Source organism: Clarias gariepinus, chromosome 3 (assembly GCF_024256425.1).
Source record: "Clarias gariepinus isolate MV-2021 ecotype Netherlands chromosome 3, CGAR_prim_01v2, whole genome shotgun sequence".
NCBI lineage: Eukaryota > Metazoa > Chordata > Actinopteri > Siluriformes > Clariidae > Clarias > Clarias gariepinus.
The window spans coordinates 46,059,256-46,080,000 of record NC_071102.1 but is presented as its reverse complement, the minus strand read 5'-3'; the positions used below and the strand labels follow the sequence as shown (position 1 = coordinate 46,080,000).

The 20,745-nt window shown below is 42.5% G+C and overlaps 2 protein-coding genes across 7 annotated transcripts in view; both read left to right on the top strand.

Moving 5' to 3' along the window:
• Window positions 1–8,251, top strand: part of mfsd6a (major facilitator superfamily domain containing 6a) — an 8,464-nt gene extending 213 nt beyond the window's left edge. Inside the window, exons 1-9 of one of the 2 annotated variants that reach the window (XM_053493367.1) lie at window positions 1–92; window positions 994–1,029; window positions 2,132–3,189; window positions 3,343–3,905; window positions 4,723–4,820; window positions 5,627–5,788; window positions 6,136–6,234; window positions 7,150–7,433; window positions 7,746–8,251. The exon at window positions 1–92 is cut by the window's left edge and continues 213 nt beyond it. In XM_053493367.1, coding sequence (XP_053349342.1) covers window positions 2,143–3,189; window positions 3,343–3,905; window positions 4,723–4,820; window positions 5,627–5,788; window positions 6,136–6,234; window positions 7,150–7,433; window positions 7,746–7,889 — 2,397 coding nt within the window. In that variant the 5' untranslated portion in view covers window positions 1–92; window positions 994–1,029; window positions 2,132–2,142 and the 3' untranslated portion in view covers window positions 7,890–8,251. The remainder of the gene's footprint in view (window positions 93–993; window positions 1,030–2,131; window positions 3,190–3,342; window positions 3,906–4,722; window positions 4,821–5,626; window positions 5,789–6,135; window positions 6,235–7,149; window positions 7,434–7,745) is intronic. The other variant, XM_053493366.1, reaches the window with a different exon arrangement.
• Window positions 8,252–11,016: 2,765 nt separating this feature from the next.
• glsa (glutaminase a) overlaps window positions 11,017–20,745 on the top strand; it is a 91,017-nt gene continuing 81,288 nt past the window's right edge. For 2 of the 5 annotated variants that reach the window (XM_053492020.1, XM_053492019.1), the window contains exons 1-12: window positions 11,017–11,340; window positions 14,154–14,250; window positions 15,324–15,442; window positions 17,435–17,564; window positions 17,679–17,758; window positions 18,789–18,952; window positions 19,056–19,114; window positions 19,204–19,236; window positions 19,370–19,428; window positions 20,094–20,160; window positions 20,297–20,347; window positions 20,485–20,661. In XM_053492020.1, coding sequence (XP_053347995.1) covers window positions 11,129–11,340; window positions 14,154–14,250; window positions 15,324–15,442; window positions 17,435–17,564; window positions 17,679–17,758; window positions 18,789–18,952; window positions 19,056–19,114; window positions 19,204–19,236; window positions 19,370–19,428; window positions 20,094–20,160; window positions 20,297–20,347; window positions 20,485–20,661 — 1,248 coding nt within the window. In that variant the 5' untranslated portion in view covers window positions 11,017–11,128. Of the gene's footprint in view, window positions 11,341–12,346; window positions 12,412–14,153; window positions 14,251–15,323; window positions 15,443–17,434; window positions 17,565–17,678; window positions 17,759–18,788; window positions 18,953–19,055; window positions 19,115–19,203; window positions 19,237–19,369; window positions 19,429–20,093; window positions 20,161–20,296; window positions 20,348–20,484; window positions 20,662–20,745 lie in introns of those variants that run through there. The other 3 variants (XM_053492022.1, XM_053492021.1, XM_053492023.1) reach the window with 3 other exon arrangements.

Below are 20,745 nucleotides of genomic sequence, written 5' to 3'. Positions count from 1 at the left end.
CAGCAGCAGCAGCAGCTCGGAGCTGAAGTGTCTCACCTGCGGATGAGCCCTGAGTGGAGGACAGCGGGACCGGTCTCACCCCCCAGCCTGAGGTAAGTCTGTGACAGAGAGACAGGAGACACTTCTCAACACAAACTGTAGTCTACAAATACACACGCGTTTCCTTTTTAGACTTTAACTGTTATTATTTCATACCTGACGTCATTGTTTACTAATACAATACTTTAAGCAGATTTTAAACCACTTCCTGGTTCTGTAGAGAGTTACACTGGTGATATAAGTCCCTCCCGGACAGGGTTTAGTGTCCTAACCCGCCCGTGTCTCTGCGCACTCCGCACCCGCACTCTGTAGTACGCTAGTGTCCGGCCGCCGGCGTTGCCATGGCGACCCAGCTGTTGGTGACGTCCCTGTCCTCGCGTACTGTGTAGTGCGTAAGTGCGCGCGACCGACGCTCCTCTTCCGCGAATCCTCTTCCGTGTCGCGCGCGCGAACACAGCGGCGTCGCCCACGTCACGCCTGTTTACAGCGTTGCTTTTTACACAAAGCGCATCCCTGTCCGAACCCACCATTACGTCATAGTTTAACATTGAGTCATGTTGAATGCACACACAAAGGCGGGGCCAAAAGTTTTGAGAATGACAGAAATGTTACATTTTTACAAAGTCTTCTGCTCAAGTGTTATTAGATCTTATTTGTCAGATGTTATTCTGAAGTATAATTACAAGCATTTCATAAGGTTCAAAGGGCTTTGATTGACAATTACCACAGTAAAAAAACAAAAATAAAGGCACCACAACATAAAAAAATGTTTAGTAACAAGTTGCACAGCTTTTTTAAGTTTACTCACTTTTAGAGAAATTTGCCGGATAAACAAAATATTTCACCTTGCTGTTTGGTTGACGCAACGTGTACCCGGTTCAAAATCATAACTTGACTCAACTTGTAATAATTCAAATACTCCGCTTGCTGGCTCAATTAATTATATTTCTCTAGGGTTGATTTGGCCCAACATTTCATCTACTCGAAAAGGTAAGTTGTCTCCCATTGCAGCCCATTTATGTCGTTGGTTCAAGTCATTGTTTGTCTATAAACACAAATCGCCTTAACAATACCCCAACAATTAAAACACAAACATTACTTTTAAAACATTTATTCTTCCCAAACTAGTCAAAGTTAAAATGGTGATCTGCATGAAACAGGAGAGTACAAGTTCTATTATGATTGAAGGTCAATAAAATACCTGGAGAATAAACTTTTATAATATCATAAACCCCCTCCCGCCCCTAAAGTGTCAGACACACGTCTCTCCAAGTCTAATAGAAATGGTTTGGCTTCATTGTTGTCTGTCTGGTCCTTTTGAAATTCAATGTTCAGAGCACAGACCTGACCGAACATCACACACCTCCAACACCACAGCAACTTCATCAGCTTGTTCACACTACTACTGTAGCTCCAAAGGGTCTACAGCCACCCCTCTGACCCCAATCCTTCACAGCAAAGCTCTGGGTAAAAAAAACATGAAAAGTCTTATAACGACAAAGATAAATACATTTCACAGAATAAATTTATAGAATATTTAGTACAAATTAAAGAGGCTATATACCACCAGAGAGTGTAAAAGACGGTTTTAAGACGTGTCCCACTCAGGTGATCTGTTTTCTACTCAACTCAAGCAAAACCATTTCCACCGAATCAGTTCAACGGATTGTTTAAGGAGAATTATTTGTCAAATCTCAACAAACATCAAATTTGACTACAAGTTTTAAAATCGCTTTATCTCTTACAGCGTTACCATGACAACCCCAATTCCCTCACTTTAACAAAGTGTGCTAGAAAGATAAAAACAGCCTGCAGGTTCTCCGGGACAAATTTTTAGCTGCTAAGCTTTATTTAGGCAAATACCATAAGCACGTACAATTACGTTTTTAGTTGTTTTTTATGACTATAAAATAATAATAATAATATGAGTATTTGTGCGAGTTAAAGTTTTTTGGCGACACTAAATTACGCTTTTTAAAACTAATGATAACTTTGATTCTACATGACATGGTGTCCTTGATTCTTTTTCTGTTTAATGATAAATTTGTGATCAGAAACCATACATCTTGTTTTGTTTTCATGTTTCTTCAAGAATCCGTCGTCATGGCGCACAACGACCGCATGGCCATCCTCGAGGACGACGAAGAGGAGCTGAAACGAAATGAAGCTATTTCTGACGACTTTAAACGCCTCCATTTGGAGGTCCGCCAGGGTGACCCCGCCCCTCTACCTCCACCTGAACCCGGTGACTCTGACCCAGAAACACCACCCAGCCCCTTCTCTGAGCGCCAGCTGGGTTGCTGTGAGCGCGTCTTCCTCCGGATCAATCGCGACCTTTTGGTCTCCAAAGTGTTCTACTTCTTCTTCTACGCTGCCTACGGCTCGCTGCACCCTTTGCTAGCTGTGTTCTATAAGCAGCTGGGGATGAACCCTTTCCAGTCCGGGTTGGTGGTGGGGATCCGCTACTTTATCGAGTTCTGCAGCGCCCCCTTCTGGGGCATCGTGGCTGACCGGTACAGAAAGAGCAAAGCTGTGTTGCTGTTCTCCGTTTTCTGCTGGTTGGTGTTTAACTGCGGGATCGGGTTTGTGAAACCGGCTTTAAAGATCTGTACGTCGGAGAACCAGATCGTCACAACTACAGCTTTGGCTACAACTGTAGCCAACACCAACATGACATTATCACCAGTGGTAGCGTTCACCGATGTGACTTTTAGCTTAAACACTGTCTTAACCAACGGGACTGTAGCGCCATCGGTAACTCCATCTGTACCTTCACCCAGTAGGACCGGAGCAACAGTTTTACCCAGTCCATCAGTAAATAGCTCTAGGCAGCGCAGAGACCTGATTGGCCATGTCTCTGGTTTGTCTTTGCTGTCGTCCAATCAGGAGTTCAGTTCACAGCGCAGATTCCAGCGAGACACTAATCTTAGCATAAGTGCAGCTACAGATCTCCAGACCATGACTACAGGACCTGCGCAGACTTTTACCACACACACACCACCCACAACCTCAGATAACATGAGCTCCACCTCCACACCTCCAACCCCCGACTACAACCCCGACCAAGTGCAGGCCATATTCCTCCTCATCCTGCTGGTCGTCATCATCGGCGAGTTCTTCAGCGCGCCTGCAGTCACCATCGTAGACACGGTGCGTATTGTTAACATCAGGTGGTCTGGGTATTCTGTCTTCTGTGGGCAGTCTAGTGTGGACCTGATTAGCTTTAACGTGCATTTCTTTGCATAATTTGGAAGTTCTAAAGCTAATTTCTCCGCACACCTTGTTTGTTTTTTTCCTCCCCAGATGACCCTGCAGTACCTGGGTATCCACCGTGACCGCTATGGGCTACAGAGGATGTGGGGTTCTCTGGGTTGGGGGTTGGCCATGCTCTCAGTGGGCATCTGGATCGACCACACCTGTGTCTTCTACCTCAATGATGGTGACAGCGGGTGCAACTTGGTCAAGTTCAAGAACTACCAGATCGCTTTCATTGTTTTTGGCGTGCTCATGGCGGCGGCGCTGGTCATCGCCACGCAGTTCCGGTTCGAGGTGCGGCATCCCGGGGGGCATGCAGGGAGCCAGACCGAGCAGGGTTCCTCGGGTGGGATGGAGCAGCTCGGCGGTCAGGAGTTTCGCTACATGGAGCTCTTGCGTCTTCTGTGCGGCGTGCGCTACAGCACTGTGCTCTTCGTCGCCTGGTTTATGGGCTTCGGATACGGCTTCGTCTTCACCTTCCTCTACTGGCACTTGCAGGACCTGAATGGCACGCCCACGCTCTTCGGGGTGTGTTCCATCCTGAGCCATGTGTCCGAGCTCGCCGCGTACTTCACCAGCCACAAACTGATCGAGCTGGTGGGGCATATAAGGTCAGTATGAGGTCAGTAAAAGGTTGATAAAAGGTTACTATGAGGTCAGTGAGAGGTCAGTGAAAGGTCAGTATGAGGTCAGTCAAAGATAAGTCAAGATAGTGTTATTTGCTTAGTCTCACCAGTTTCAACTTCTTTTAATTTATTAATTTATTATAAAACTGTTTATTATTTAATATTCTGTCGGTCTGTCTGTAACACACCTTACCTGTCGCTTTGCTCAACTAGCAGATGCAGCATTCTAGCCTTTTTCTGCCTTAATAGCTCCCTTTTCTCTCTTCTTGCTTGTCTTTCTGTCTGTCTGTCTCTCTGTCCTGCTGCCTGTCTGTCTCTCCGCTCCTCTGCCTGTTTATCTTGCTTTCTGTCTATCTCACTCTTTCTCCTAGTCTGTAGTTCTGTCTGTAGTTCTTGTTCCACGTTGCTCTTATCATCTTTTTAGTGAAACTGTTTGCCTGCTTGTCCCTGTCCCTGTCCTGTGTTTCCTCCTGTCTTTCTGTCTCTCGCTTTGTCCGAAAGTCTGCTGTTTTATTTATTTGTTTGTTTGTCTTTCTGTCTTTCTGCTCGCCTTGTTTTTTTATCAATCCATTTCCGTCACCTGAGGGTTTGGGTGTCTGTCTGTCCGCCTGTCTGTCTGTCTGCTTGTTTGTTTGTTTGTTTGTTTTTCATGCATAATGCTGCATGTGTGTATATTTATGTGTATATAGATAAAGAGACAGATAGGATTTAAATATTATATAAAACAGTGTTTTATGCTATACAGTGTTTGTCTATTGTGTTTTAACACGCGTGTGTGTGTGTGTGTGTGTATGTGTATCAGGGTGCTGTATATAGGCCTGGCGTGTAACACGGCTCGCTATCTGTACATCTCGTACCTGACCAACGCCTGGACGGTGCTGCCTATGGAGGTGCTGCAGGGTAAAGTAATACACAATACAGTGTGTGTGTGTGTGTGTGTGTGTGAGTGTGAGTGTGCGAAAGAACAGTAATAAAGACTGACCTTTGTAATGTCTGTAATGATTGTTGTTTGTTAAACTCCAGTGTGATATTTTGGAGACCGGAAGATTTATTAATTAATTTATTTTGTTGTCTATTAATCCTTAGGAATCGTTATATATTTTATTAATTCTGGTTTGGTCAGTTGTGTTAAAGCAGAATTTGTAGTCAGATTTATTTGTTTTTTATGTATGATTTTTTTTTTATGTATGATTTTTTCTGGATTCATTTTTTAAATTATTTTTGCAGTTAGATTCGTTGCAGAGTTTATTGATGATGGATTTGTTATGGCTGTTTATGACGAGTGTTTGACATCATGGTGTTAAAATAAAGCACTTGATACTCATCTAATCTCTCTCTCTCTCTCTCTCTCCCTCTCTCTGGAGTCACATTAATACACTCTTTATCTCTGGCACAAAAATGCAGACAGTACAGTCCTAAAAGAACTCATTCAGCAGAGTTTCACCGTGGAGAGATGTTTAGAGATATTTTAGTCACAGCTTTGTGAGTTTAAAACGCAGCGTGTGCACAAAACAGTCCTAATAACACAGACAGTGACGGCTGATACCGAGATCTACACAACATTGTAATCACGGCTTCATCGTATGTGTGTGTGTGTGTGTGTGTGTGTGTGAGTGTTTAGGAATGGTGAGTCAGGAATGTGTTTAGGAATGTTAAATTGATTTCAGGAATGTACAGGTTTCATTGTGTGTGTGTGTGTGTTGCAGGTGTGACGCACGCGGCTGTCTGGGCGGCGTGTATCTCGTACCTCAGCGCCGCCGTCCCCCCCGCCCTCCGCACCTCGGCTCAGGGAATCCTACAGGGTCTCCACCTCGGCCTGGGCAGGGGCTGTGGCGCCATGCTGGGGGGCATCCTGGCCAACTACTTCGGTACGAACACCATACGCCTCTCTCTCTCACACACACACACGCACGCAACCTGTGCGATGTCATCTCAAAGAAAACGACTGAGTCAGCAGATTAGAATCCTGGTTACAGGAGGCAGCCGGCGGGCGCGGAGGAGGCGTCTACCTCTAATTAACTTTAAACTGAGTCAGTGTCAGAGGTTTATCTCCTGAGGCACTGAGGCAGAACCGCACGGGATTCTTTTTACTTGTGTTTAAGGAAAAGGAAAGAGCAGGGTTTAGAATAATAGAATGTGTTGTAAATATGTTGTGATGTGTGTGTGTGTGTGTGTGTGTGTGTGTGTGTGCGTGTGTGTGTGTGTGTGCACCCAGGACCCGCTGAGACGTTCAGGGGGATCGGAATGACCTCACTTGTCATCCTCCTGCTCTTCGCCTTCATCCAGAGCGTCACGGAGAAGGACAAGGATGTGGGTGAGTGAGAGAGTGAGAGAGAGAGTGAGAGAGAGAGAGAGTGAGAGAGAGAGAGAGAGTGAGTGATTAACACACTTTATTAAAGAAACGTTAAACTTACATATTTACATATTTTCACTTTTTCTCATGTCCCATGTGTATCTACATATTCACTGTGTTTTTTGTTTTTTTAGTAAAAGAACTCCCAGTCTCTCCCACTCTTCAGTTTTAGTTTTGTTTTTGTCCATTCCTGTTTGTCCTCTTGTCCATTTTCATGTCCTCCTGAGTGACAGGGGATTTTTGTGTTTTATTACTTACTGTTTTTTTTTTTTTTTGCAGTTTCTTTTGTTCAGAGAGTTACGTTCTTACGACACATCAGGCGCACATTAATACACGCATCAGTTTACAGTACCTGCTCTGTTTACAGTAGTGTCTGTGTTCATATCAGCCGGGTGCGGTGTGTGTGTGTGTGTGTGTGTGTGTGGGTCAGCTCCCTCATGTTCACCTCATCCTAAATGAACGTTAGATACAAGGTTTGTCTTGGTCAGAAACTCCGCCACTGCTTTATTCACCCTGGAGTCAGAGTAGATGATCTCACACCCCACCTGCTCTCCCAATGTCAGCAGCACCTCCTCCACCTGTACGCCGTCCATGCTAGAGAGACAGTGTCTACTCTCCCAGATACTAATAATAATATATATATATTGTAATTACTTTCCCACCCAGCTGTCTGTCTGTCTGTGTGCTCAGCAAACACCTCAGTAACTGAGTAAACTAGTTATTGAACGCAGTAACCCGAGTGCTCCTACCCAGCTCCATCTCTCGCGCTCTACAGCGTGTCACATTACAGTGCATTGTGGGTCGTCTCGTTAAGGGCTCATTAACGATCAGATCCGATTACCAGTCCAACCCGATATCCCTCTCTTCCCCCTACAGAGGATAAGATGCTGGCTGAGAACATCCCGGTTCCCTCCAGCCCGGTCCCCATAGCAACCATAGACCTGATGCCCAACTCTGAGGTCGTGACCCCGAGCGTCCACCAGGAGCCTAAACCGCCGGTCCGGAAAACCCGGCACCAGGAGGAGCAGGAGGACAACGCCAAACCCGCGTGGGCGCTCAGCGTGTCGCCGTGGGTCACCGTCGCCTTCGCTCTGGTCCAGATCAGAGACCTGATCATCATGAGGAAGTTACACACCCTCACCGAGATCCAGCCCCTACAGGTACTGCAGGGCATCATGGGTGACCTCGTCTGGGCTGGGTTTTAGTGTGTTCATGTGTGTGTTCTCTGTCTGTGTCTTTTCATGCTTTCATCAGAAGGAGCGAGGTAAGTGTGTTGCGTGCAAAAGTATTCCCCCCCACCCCGCTCTGAGTCTAGACAGACTAGTCACTCAGCAGGTGATGAGAAGATTAGACAGAAGGCAAGCAAGGAGCCAAACATATGATGCTTCCACCACCGTGCTTCACCTTTTTGATAATGAGCTTGTTGTTGTTGTTGTTGTTGATTTTGTTTAGAACTCATTTGTTCTCTTTAGGACCCAGATAACTGTCCTGAACCACACTCACAGGATGAGAGTTCCTCCTCCGGATCTCGAGGGAGCGCAGCGCAGGCTGAAGGTTCTCCCAATGGATCGCATACCCTGCAGGACAGGGCGTTGTCTCTGGAGGGCTCCACATGACCAAAGCTCACTCACACACACACACACACACTTTAACTAAGCACTGATCATGAAGGACTCTGTTTTTAATAGAATTTATTTTTAACAGCTGCACTAGGTGTGTGCCAATAATAACAAACGAATCACAATACGCACATTTTATCAAAATAAAGCCAGGATGAAAGGACAAGCTGTTATTGTTAATTAGCAATTATTACTGTGTTATTATATTAATATAAAAGTCTGTATCATAAACACCTGCTGTGTTTTGGGGTTGTGCCTGCTTTTAAGTTATTTTCTGTATTTCTGTAGTTTTAAGGTCCAATATCCTGTAAAGAACGACATCTGATTACTGAGTGTTATCATAAACTCTGAAAAAACCATCAGTGTATTCATTTATTTATTCATTTTGTATTTTAAACTAGTGTTAGTACGCGTTATTGACGGTTAAAGAGTTTGTAGAAACAGTTAAAAGGTTAAAGTTAATAATAATCACATGTTTACACTAAGTTGTCCTTCTTTGGTGGTCAGACAAATACACTCCCTGTTCGGTAATCGGAGAATGTTATCTCAGTGGTGAAAATATGAACTAATCCCAGTAAAAATATTCACTTTATCTTTTCTAATTAATATCTATTGGTGCAGGTGTGTGTTTACATTGAGACAGTAGCGCATTAGTAGATTATTTTAAAGTAGATTATTAAATCCCACACATAACTGTTCATAACATCACTTTTACTCAACATTTAGATTTTAGTGCATAACACTGCGCTCTCAGTTCAGGTATTTTACACGCCCTCACAGCGGACTGCTGTGGATATGTTTGCTTTAATGACCTGTGTGTGTTTGGAAACGTGAGATAAATTAGTTTTCAATTTCTTTGGAGTTAGCCATGCGGTGTCATGTGTTTGTTTGTATTTGGAGAGGATTTGGCGCTTTGTAGGGGCTTTACGGTAATTTCTGTGTCCTCCACATACTCTGTGTACTTATGGAACCATCACATTAAATAGCTATGTTAAATGATGTGTATAGCCACGACCACCACAAGGGCAAAAGCGCTGTCCAAAGAAGTGCTGGCTGCATAACTTCACTTCTACTCAACATTTTGATTTAATTTATGCCGCAGATTTATGTTCAGACAATTACCGAAGGACTGACATTAAATTCTGTCCAGACAGTTTTGCTTAATGCTGAAACAAAATTGGCTCGACAAACATACAGACAGGTTTTTTTTAAAACTGGTTTCAATAGATTGTTTTCCCGCTCCAGTGATCGATAAAGTCTTGGTTGATTTGTTGTAATATTCCTATTTTACACACAAACAGGAAATTCACTATTGTTTAAACTGCAGTGGTGTTGAATTCTGGATTCTGATTGGTCAGAAGTTGTTAAAACTACTTCTCCATGAGGATATGTTTATGTAACATAACATCTCCAGTGTCAGCGCAGGTGAAGTTGTGCGTTTTAAAATCTTCAGGATGAAGGAGTTCATGCTTCTTTGTGATTTCTTAGTTAAATAGGTTCTTATGGGAACGATTGTTTACAGCTGGGGCTGACCTCTTTGATATTCCTGTTTACAGCTGGGGCTGACCTCTTTGATATTCTGTGGGTAATATAAAAAAAATTATTTACAACATAAGGACTCACGTCTTGACCTGATCTTGAACTTACCACCGACAGTCTTGACTACAGCCCTAAATGTGTATTGCAGATCAGGTTGGTGACATCACTCAGCATTTTTGTCCCATTTTCCCAACCTGCACCAAGTCTCACCGTCACATGAGGTACCATGGCTCTCGAACCGTGACTGTCCAAACTACAAACGTTTATGAACTATGTACAGGCTGCAGTAGAATAATGTACAGGGTAGAGAATATAATATCACTGCACATGAATAGGAACATGCACATAGACATGTACACACCCTGAGGGTCTACAGAATATCACATAGGACAGCCAGGACTAACATCGCCATGGAAACCAGAGTGTCTAGGGGCCAGGGCTAGAGCTTTACCATCACCCCAGATGCATTACAGAGAAATACGTTTTCTTCATCTTCCATCAATTATCTTCAACTTCTATATTGCCATAAACTGACACCTGAGACTTTTTTTAAATGTAAAGAAATAATGAGATGATCACAGTAAAGCTGTTTTGTTTTAAGGTCACTTTCACTTGTGAGACACACACATAAAAAAAAATGATGTGTTTGCTTGTGTACTGTACTGTCCCTTACACACAGTATATACACCTTCCACTGGGAGATATTAATAGAAACCCCCACACAGTGTTGTCTCTCCTCCTTTGTCTCTGTACTGATTTAGGAAGTGATTTCTCACAGCTGTGTGTTGTGGAACGGCACAGATCCACAGATCTAGCTCACGTCTGATCTGTCCTGATCGAACCCGGTGTAAATATAGCTCCTGAGTTGCAAAGTACAGGTGCACGAGCTCCCTCTCCTGCAGAGTTCCTCATGACCTCCATCTCACAGAGGAGCTTCTGATCAGGAGCGTTTCTGCCACATTTATACAACCTGCAGCAAATCTGAGGTTTAAACGTGGAATAAATACAAAAGAAATATCATAAAAACAAAAGAGGTTTATAAAATGTATTATTATTAGTAATTATTGGGCTGGACTAGAAGAAAGGAATTTAACCTTCAATTATTCACCATGAAACCTGAAGATGAAACCACAGAAACAAAATACATACAAAAGACACACACACACACAGTGCCTCGTATACATATACAGACACACACACACACACACACACACATATATATATATATATATATATATATATATATATACACACACACACACCCATAGACACATACAAAGACACACAGAAATACACACACGATCTCAGGGCTTTAAATCCCAGATAACCTTCTCAGATTATTTATACACCTATATTTCCTTTACAATAAATAATGATTTATTATATAAACTGTTATCTGTAATGTATCTCCACTCCAAACATCACACCTTTTTTCTTTTTTAGCTCTTCACCCCTCGCTTTTTTTGCGTTTCCGCGTAATTGCTGATTGACACCTGACTCATCCAATCGGCAAATAGGAATGCAGAACGCGCATGCGCGTGAGAGTCTAGAGCGTCCCGAGCGCGGCGGGGGCGGGGGCGGGGCCAGCCGAGCTCAGGGCTTTAAATCCCGGATAACGTTCTCAGAGTTAATACAGGCTCCTGAGTTCCGGTCGCGTTAACGGTGAAACCCGGGAGCAGCACGAGACTTCCCGAGACATGTTGCGGTTGAGGTGCTCGGTAGCGGTAAAGGAGCTGCTCAGGGCGCGCCAGGGGCGTCCGGTGTTACTGCGCGGCGGCGAGACCTCACGAGCCGCTCGCCACACGGTCGCTCCGGTGACGGGCGCGCGCGCTCTCACCGGAGGATGCCGACGGTACCTGTGCACGGGCGCCGGTCAACCGGGAAACGACAAGGATGCAGCCAACGAGAAGTGAGTGACTAATCAACCCCGCAGTGCTAGCATGCTTTAAAGAAAAAAAGGCCGTTTAATTACACGGGGAGTTCCGTTAGCATGTTGCTAACAGTGACGTCACGATGCCCACGGTCCAGTTATACAATGCCGGTGCGTTCGGCGGTGATGAAGGTTTACATCAGAACATTTAGACACTCTAAATACCAAGAACTATATTATTATGCAAATGATCTCACACAGCCCTGCTACAAAGACACGTGTAAAATGTGTAAATTATGCTCATATTTTACCTCAGAAAATCACAATAAACATTACTATTCTAATGCCTGCATGTTTATTCTCTTATTACAATATTAATTTAGCGGAAAGACTTTGCATAAACATGACAAATTACACTAAAACAAGAAATCTGCACGCTTTCGTTTAATTTACATATGCAAATGAGCTCCATCGAACGGCTTGTTTTAGTCACGTGACCAGAGCTCATCGTCATATCGGCGTGAGAAACAGAAATGAAAGAGACGAATAAAAGAAAAGGGAAACAGTGTGTGTGTGTGTGTGTGTGTGTGTGTGAGAAAGAGGTGTATCGCGCCTTATAACACTTTATAACCACAGTGGAGTTCACACGAGAAAACACACCAGAGTATTAAAGGATGGCGCGAAATCACGTGATTTTAATACTCACGCGTGATGAATTAGCATAAATTAATATTCAGCAACACTTCCGGGTTTTTTCCCGATTCCTCGAGTCATGCACGAGACAGGAGTGTCCAAGTGGTTCCCTTTTCTCTCATTCTTTCTCTTTCTCTCTCTTCTACACACACACACACACACACACACACACTCCAGTTCATCCCTGGAGAGAGAAGGAGACAGATTGATTTTTCTCTCTGCTGAAGGTCAATGTATCCTCAGCATCTGTGTTTAGATGCGTGTGTGTGTGTGTGTGTGTGTGTTTTTTACCACACGCTCATTTAAAGATTTCAAATTTCACTGACTCTCTGTGTGTGTGTGTGTGTGTGTGTGTGTGTGTGTGTGTGTGTGTTTTCTCCCTGTGATGATCGAGCTGCTCACTTTTGCATTTGTTCTGTAAGTATTTTTTCTCATATTCTGTTTTATGTTTTGTTTGTTCGCTCATTTTCCATTCCACGTTTGCAGCTTCATTACCCTTTACACGTTCTAGAACATTTCTGACAAGTTCCACTCGTCCAAACGTGCCCTCGTTCTATAACCCCATAGCAAACGTTCAACAGCAGTTACTGCAAACATCACATATTCTAGAACTCTCGTGACAAGCCTTCGAGGCTCATTCTAGTACCTGTTCCGCAGTCATTGCACAGAACCCTTTGAACTCTCCTTTAACATCCTACAATATAGCAAACTCTCTACTTTAGTGCTCTAGAACAGTTTTAACAAAAATACCCTATTCTCATTCTGTGTTTTAGAACCTTTCTAATGTGCTAAGTTTTCTAGAGCTCTTCAAGGATCCTGTTCAATCTTCAATTTAGAATTAAACATTGTGGTTCCTTTCTAATCTGCATTCTGCCCTCTAGAACCCTTATAACAAATGTTTTTACTCCATATTCTAACTTTTCTATAAACCCTATAATAGAACCTTTTCAGCAGGTATACTATGTTCTAAAGCCGGTTTATACAAATATAGTGCACACTTAAAGCCATTTTAACAAGCGTTCTGTGTAGAACTCTTCTAAGTTTTCTAGTTTTCTGGAGACCATCAAGAATCTAGAACACACCATAATCAATAATTCATTCCTTAATTTATAATTATGCTCTGTGGTGCCTTTCTCATAAGCATTTCGCTCTCTAGAACCATTTCAATAAAATAAAAGAATAATAAAAAGAATTGTTTAAAGTATCACATTCTAGAGCCCTTCCGACAGACATTCTTTACTCTAGAACCGCACACAAAAAATGTTCTGTATTATTTCTAATTTCTACGCACTTATAACAAGCCCTCTGGAACCCTTTTACTGAGCATTCAATAATCTCGAGCCCTTTGGTTAAAAGGAACTCTAAGGTCTAGAGCTTTACTAATGAGCATGTGGCAATCTAGAATCCTAGCAATGAAAATTCTGTGTTCGCTTGTGTTCTAGATCGCTTCCAACAAGCATCCCATAATCTAGAACGCTTTTATTAAACATCCCACATTTCGGACCCCTCCCCCTCCCCTATCCAGAGGCAACATCTCAGAGGTGTCTCCTGAGAGTCTCGAGTTCAGATGAAGCCCTGCGGGGTGTTTTAGTCATTTTCGTGAGGGACGTGTTCTTGAGAAGGTAAACTGTGAGAACACGGAACATTAAGCTGCCTTCCAGCGTGTGTGTGACAGATGTTCTCTGTGATGTGTCTCTGGATGTTTCTCCTCATAAAAGAAGCTTCATCCTTTTCATCTTTCTTGTGTAATCCCCCTCCGTCATGGAGGATTATTCTTCTGCTTTCCCACAATGCACTGCAGCTCAGAGGAGAAGTGTCCTGCTTCAGAACTGTTCCTCTGGTGGAACAGTTCCTCTGCTTCAGAACTGTTCCTCCTTCTGTGCTTGCGCTCGTCTCAGTGATGACGTGTGGTGCTAAAACGCTACACTGGAGAGAGCCTCTGTGAAACGTGGCGAAATGTTTCTCCTCCCCCTCCTCCTATTCCTCCCCCTCCTCCCCCTCCTGTTCCTCCTCCCAGGGTGGGGCTGGGACGTCCAGTTAGCTAAAAGCTCTCGCCCTGTACATTACAGATCCGCCTTCCATCATCACTGACAATCTGAGGGAAAAGTTCAAAAGTTTCACTATCACATGAAAACTCTGTGTGTGTGTTTTATCTTTAGAAGAAGGAAGGCAGGAATCCTACCCAGTCTGGAGGATCTGCTCTTCTACACCATCGCCGAGGGCCAAGATAAAATCCCAGCACACAAGTTTACTACGGTATACACACACACACACACACACACACACACACACACAAACATGCATGCAATACACGCACACATACGCCATATCTGGAATCAGGGTCTTTCAGGAACAATGATTAACTGTTTCATTTCTGAATTTTAGACAACGCTTTCAACATGCACACACCGTTCAAGAACCTTTCCAGTGAACACCCAGTATTCTAGAACATTTTCAACTCTTAACTTCTTCATTGAGAAATACATGTTCTAGAACCCTTTTAATGACCACCCAGTATTCCCGAACCCATTTAACAAACATTCAACAATTCAACTCCATATTCAAGAGCCCCTCCCAGTGACCACACAGTATTCTAGAACATTTTTAAAAAGCACCCAAATTCTAGAGCTTTTGCAAACAGAATCCAGCTTTCTTGAACTCTTCCAATGAACACCCAGTATTCTAGAACATTATCAACAAGCATTCAGCATTAGTCCACATTCTAGAGCCCCTCCCACATAGACATCCTCTAGCATAAGCATTCTAGAACCCTCCCAGTCACCACTCAGTATTCTAGTACATTTTTCAACAAGTGTCCCCCGTTCCAAAAGTGGAGACAGGATTCTGGAACTCTTCCAATGAACACCCAGTATTGTAGAACTTTCTCAAACAGCGTCCCACATGGTAGAATTTTTCCAATGGTCATCCAGCCTTCTAGAACTTTTTTAACAAGCATTCACCATTAGTCTACATTCTGGAGACCCTCCCACATAAGCATCCTGCATTCCAGAACCTTCCCAGTGTCCACCCAGTATTCTAAAACATTTCCAAACATCTTGAATTCTAGAACATTTTCAAAAAGCATTTAAAATTAGTCCATATTCTAGTGCCCGTCCCACATTCAAAACACTAGAACTTTTCAGTGCTCATTCAGCATTCTGTAATTCTTGCATTTATCAGCATTCTGGAATCTTTCTGACATGCATTTTAAAAACCACCTAAATTCTCATTTGTGATTATGTCTTTAAGTAATTATGATGCATCTCTCTCTCTCTCTCTCTCTCTCACTTTGTGTCTGTGTGTGTGTCTGTGTGTGTGTCTGTGTGTAGGCGTTAAAATCGACAGGACTGCGTACAGGAGATCCTCGTCTGAAGGAGTGTATGGAGATGCTGAAGATCACACTGAAGAACTCGTCTGATGGATCTCTGGATCGACACCACTTTAAAAAGTAACTAAACTCTTACATTTCTCAAGTTCAAGTTGGCTTTATTGTCACTTCAACCATATACAGTTAGTACACAGTGAAACGAAACGACGTTCCTCCAGGACCAAGGTGCTACATGCAACATCCATTTACAACATAAATTAACAGAAGAGCTAAAACTAGCTAACTAAAAGGTCTAGTTAGCTGGCTAGCAGAGACAAGACAGATTGACCTGGCAACATTTTTATGCATATCATATTTCTATTTTTATTTTTAGTTCCATTTTTTTCTAGCACATTTCTATTTTTATTTTTAGTTCTATTTTTTCCTAGTTTAATTTAATTTTTTATTTAATTTTTTATCGTATTCTTTTATTTATATTTATTTCTTATTTGTAAACTTTAATTCTCTTTTAGGGTCAATAGCAGTCGTATAATACATTTCACTACATTTCGTACTGTGTATGTTTGTGTATGTGACAAATAAAATTTGAATTTGAATTTGAACATAAATTTTACCAACATAAATTAACAACATAAATTAACAAAAAACTAACTATCTAACCCAGAGACAACAGACAATGTAAAGTACACGTGCAAATGTGTAAACGAGCAAAAAAGTGACGGTGTGAAAAACACAACATAACATAATACTTTGTTGTGTTGAGGTAATGAGTTGAGGTAGTGCAGAACCAGTAAACATTTTAGAATTAAGAAGAATGTGTATGGGGGGTAGGGGTGGGTGTGAGTGTGGGGGTGGGGTGTCTAGGATATATCCATCCAAGACTTTATGCAGTGATTAAATACAGTAGACATGTTGGATGATGATTTCTGATTGGCTGGCAGGATTCCGGAGCAGGAAGGCGGGTCCAGTCACGGCCAGATGAAGTGTTGGTATCTGAAGCTTCCTGCTGAGATCCTCTATCATGTGATTCTGACAAAAATAGAAACTGGGATTACAGGATCCTGTACAGTCTCCAGAGATTATACCGTGTGATTACTTTCTCCTGTTTTATCTAAAGCTGCTTCTGCGGGACAGCAAGCTGTTGGCGTGCGCGGTGGAAGTGTGAGCGTTCTGTGTGTGTGTACAGGTACTTGCAGTGAGCCAGGAGCTAGTTCTTGTCTGGTTCATGTTAGTGCTGGTACAGAGTCGGTTCTATAGTGAACCTCCTCAGAACTGGCTCTGTTTTTTCCCATGGGCTAAAGAGTCACGTCATGACGCCACTGTATACATTCGTCTGCAAGCGCAAAAACAATAATAATAAATTTCAACAATTATTTGAGAGCAGCTCTCCTGACTCTATTAGTACTAGAAAGCATTTGATCTGCCTGTTGCGTTTTGAGTCAATTTTTATATTTATAAATGGCGGTCACAAACTTTTATTTGGTGGTGATAACTCCACCCCCAGTCCCTAATGTCATTGGTTCTTTGTTCTGACCCAGCAAGGTGTCAGTGTCATTAGTGAACCCTTTTTTATGTCTAAAGACAAAGAGCAGGTTCGGATTTAGATGTTTTTCTGGGTTTGCTTTGCCCCACTGTTTAAGAGCTGCACTTATTCCTGAGTGTAGTTTGCTGTATTATCAGTATTGTGTTGCTGTGCTGATGATGCACGGCTATTCTGGGAGTGTTAGCACGCGGCGTAATGCAGACTTCACAAGCTGAGTCACTTCCTCCTGCCCCTGTCTGATCTCTGTCAGGTTTTATTCACGCTGGCTTCAGTGGGTCGAAACTGAACTATAACACATCAGAATATCATCACAAGTGTTGTGTTTTTCTCTCTGATCCAATGTAACCATGACAACAAAACAAAACTGAAACACTTTATGTGCAGTCTTTGCATATGTGCTGAATTTTTTTTTTTTTTTTTTTCCCCATCATGTTTGTGTTTGTCTGTTGAGTTGTGAAATACGAGTTGTTGTTGTTCTGTCAGTGTTATGTTGTTGTGCAGGGTGTCCTGAAGGACTTCTTTAGAGCATTAGAGTAATTTCTGTTCTTATCAACTGTGTGTGTGTGTAGATGTGTCCAGAGCAACATTGTGCTGCTCACGCAGGCGTTCAGGAAGAAGTTTGTGATTCCTGATTTCCAGTCGTTCACGTCACACATTGACGAGCTGTACGAGACCGCCAAGAAGCTCTCAGGAGGACAGGTAATCAAAGTCTGTGTGTGTCTGTGTGTGTGTGATTAGGACTTCTGTTCTCTTTATAGTGTTATCTTGGTGATGGAGAAGAGTGTGTGTTCATGTCGTGGTGTTGTGCTGCAGGTGGCAGACTACATCCCCCAGCTGGCCAAGTTCAGTCCTGATTTCTGGGCCGTGTCTCTCTGTACTGTTGATGGCCAGAGGTAAGAACTGACTTAAACACTGTGTGTGTGTGTGTGTGTGTGTGTGTGTGTGTGTGTGCTGTTACAGGAAAATAATAACACCGTGGTGATGTGATGGAGTATAATTACCATCACCTCTCTGACATTAATTAACTTCCTATAACAAGTTGTTTTCACACAACCTTTAGCTTTACCTCTTTACCCCCGCGTCATGTGTTGTAGGATCCATTTATTGATTTGTTTATTTTTTATTTTTAAGGCGAATCGAATCGGCTCTTAACTTTAGAGACCTCAGAGCCGATTCTACAGGGTGGGTCTTTGTTTTTGTTTAGTGATTTATTTTCTACATTCTACAACAATACTGGGGATTTCAAAACTATAAAATAACACATATGGAATTAGATAATTACGTAACAACAACAAAAACAACAGTTAGTTGTTATTTTAAGACACAGAGGTCGGCCTTTCTGTAATAGTTCTTGCAAGAACAGTATTGTCAAGTGCATTTGCAAAATCCCTCAAGCACCATAATGAAACTGTCTCTCATGAAGGCCGTCCCAGGAGGGCGAGACCAAAACCTACCTCTGTCTCAGACGAGAAGTTCATTTAGAGTTATCAGCCTGAAAAATGACCAATTAACAGCACCTCAGATTAGAGGCGTTATGAAGTCTTTACAGAGCAGAAGTAGCAGAAACATCTCACCATTAACTGTTCAAAGGAGATTAATGCATTTTTTGGACGCCTTCAGCATTCCTTTACAATGTAGAAAGAAATAAAAATCAGGAACCATCATGGAGTTAGAAAGTCACCCCAAACTTTTGAACGGTAGTGTATATATATATATATATATCCTGATTCTACATTAGGTTTTGTTTTTGGTTTTGTTTAGCATTTTATTACAATTCAGAATTAAAAAAGAAACAAATTCAAATATGTTATAATATTTGTGAAAATTTTGTATTGTGTGGCCGCTGCATTTTCGTCACTAATTGTAACGACGATGTATCACAGCAAAATTAGCGCATAATTAAATCTTTTTACTTTTTTGCAGACACACGGTGGGTGACACCAAAGTGCCGTTCTGCCTGCAGTCGTGTGTGAAGCCGCTGAAATACGCCATCGCCGTGCATGACCACGGCACCGAGTACGTGCACCGCTTCATCGGGAAAGAACCCAGCGGACTGCGCTTCAACAAGCTGTTTCTCGACGAGGACGGTCAGACACTCACACACGCGCGTGTTTAGCAGTCACATTTTTATACACATTGTGCAGTATCACTTCATTTAAAAATGAATGCGATAATTATAATGTTCGACAGATAAGCCGCACAATCCGATGGTGAACGCAGGAGCGATAGTCTGCACCTCGCTCATCAAGGTAAATCCTCTCCACACCGTCCTACAGCCAATTGAAAATAAAATGAATCTCCTTTAACTCGCTGTGTGTGTTGTGTGGGTGTTTCACAGCAAGGAGCCAGCAACGCAGAGAAGTTCGACTACGTGAGTGAAATGGAATCCAAATCCAACACGACATAAACGCATAACTACATAAATAAATAAATCAATAAATAAAGGTGTGTGTGAAGGCTGACACTGAGCTCTCGACCGTGTTTCTGGTGTGTCTCTGTGGCAGGTGATGAACTTTTTGCAAAAGATGTCAGGAAACGAGTACGTGGGCTTCAGCAACGCGACGTGAGTCTCTGATTACAGCCAGACACCTACAGGTTATACAAACCCACCTACAGCTGTGTTCAGTGGTTCTTTTTTTTCTTATTTATTAACTAAGGGTTGCCAGATTTACCAGTTTAAAATCCACTCTTGAAGAAGAAAAAAGCATGGTCTTGTTCTCAGCACTTATATATATATATATATAGAGACATTGTCCTCATCATAACCTCCTTTATGCGTCTCTCAGTCTTTATCATATATTACACATAAACATGTTACATTTTAGCAAGAAGTGTGCAGCAGCGTCAGTGCCTGGGACGCAGCAAGATCAACCGGGCTGAACTATCAAACTGGAAATGTACTTTAGGAGACAGTGAGGGACAACAGACCACTGAACAAACTCCTGTCAATCGTGGAAAATCCATCCCACCCACTACATGATCTCATACAGAGGCAGCGGAGTTCATTCTCTAACAGACTGATCCAGATTCAGTGTCACAATAAATAGGGCAGCAGCAGCACTATTACACAACATCTGGAAATAAGAGGAGATGAACACATCTACTTTTATCTAAAATATTTGTAAAAAATAAAAAAAAATGGTGCTTTTTAAACGTCTGCTCATCTTTAAACGTCTGTGTCGAGTGTTTAAGCGGTGTTTAGACACCAGCGTGTTTTGTCTGCTCCAGGTTTCAGTCTGAGAGGATGTCTGGAGACAGAAACTTCGCCATCGGCTACTACCTGAAAGAGAAGAAGGTGAGAAAACAACAACAAAGGCTTTTAAAGTGTTTTTTTTATAAAACAAGTACAAAGAGATTTTAGGATTATTTCCTAATGTTGTATTGTTTATAACACTGTTATAAATTATTGGCACTCTGTTCTTCCTGTACAGTGTTTCCCAGAGGGAACGGATATGACCTCTATCCTGGACTTCTACTTCCAGGTCAGGCTGATTGATTGGTTTAATTAATTATTTATTTACTTACTTTTTTGAATACTTTATTGCTGTTACATTCATGTCATTCTTTTACATAAAAAAAACAATAATTTATGCAACAATCATAAATTGTGTGTGTGTAGCTGTGTTCTATAGAGGTGACGTGTGAGAGCGCCAGCGTGATGGCGGCTACGTTGGCCAACGGAGGATTCTGTCCGATCACAGGCGAGCGCGTGCTGAACCCAGAGGCCGTGAGGAACACGCTGAGCCTCATGCACTCCTGCGGCATGTACGACTTCTCCGGCCAGTTCGCCTTCCATGTGAGTCTGACACACACACACACACACACACACACACACACACAGTTCACTTACTCATCCTGATGTAACATGTTTCGTTTGTGT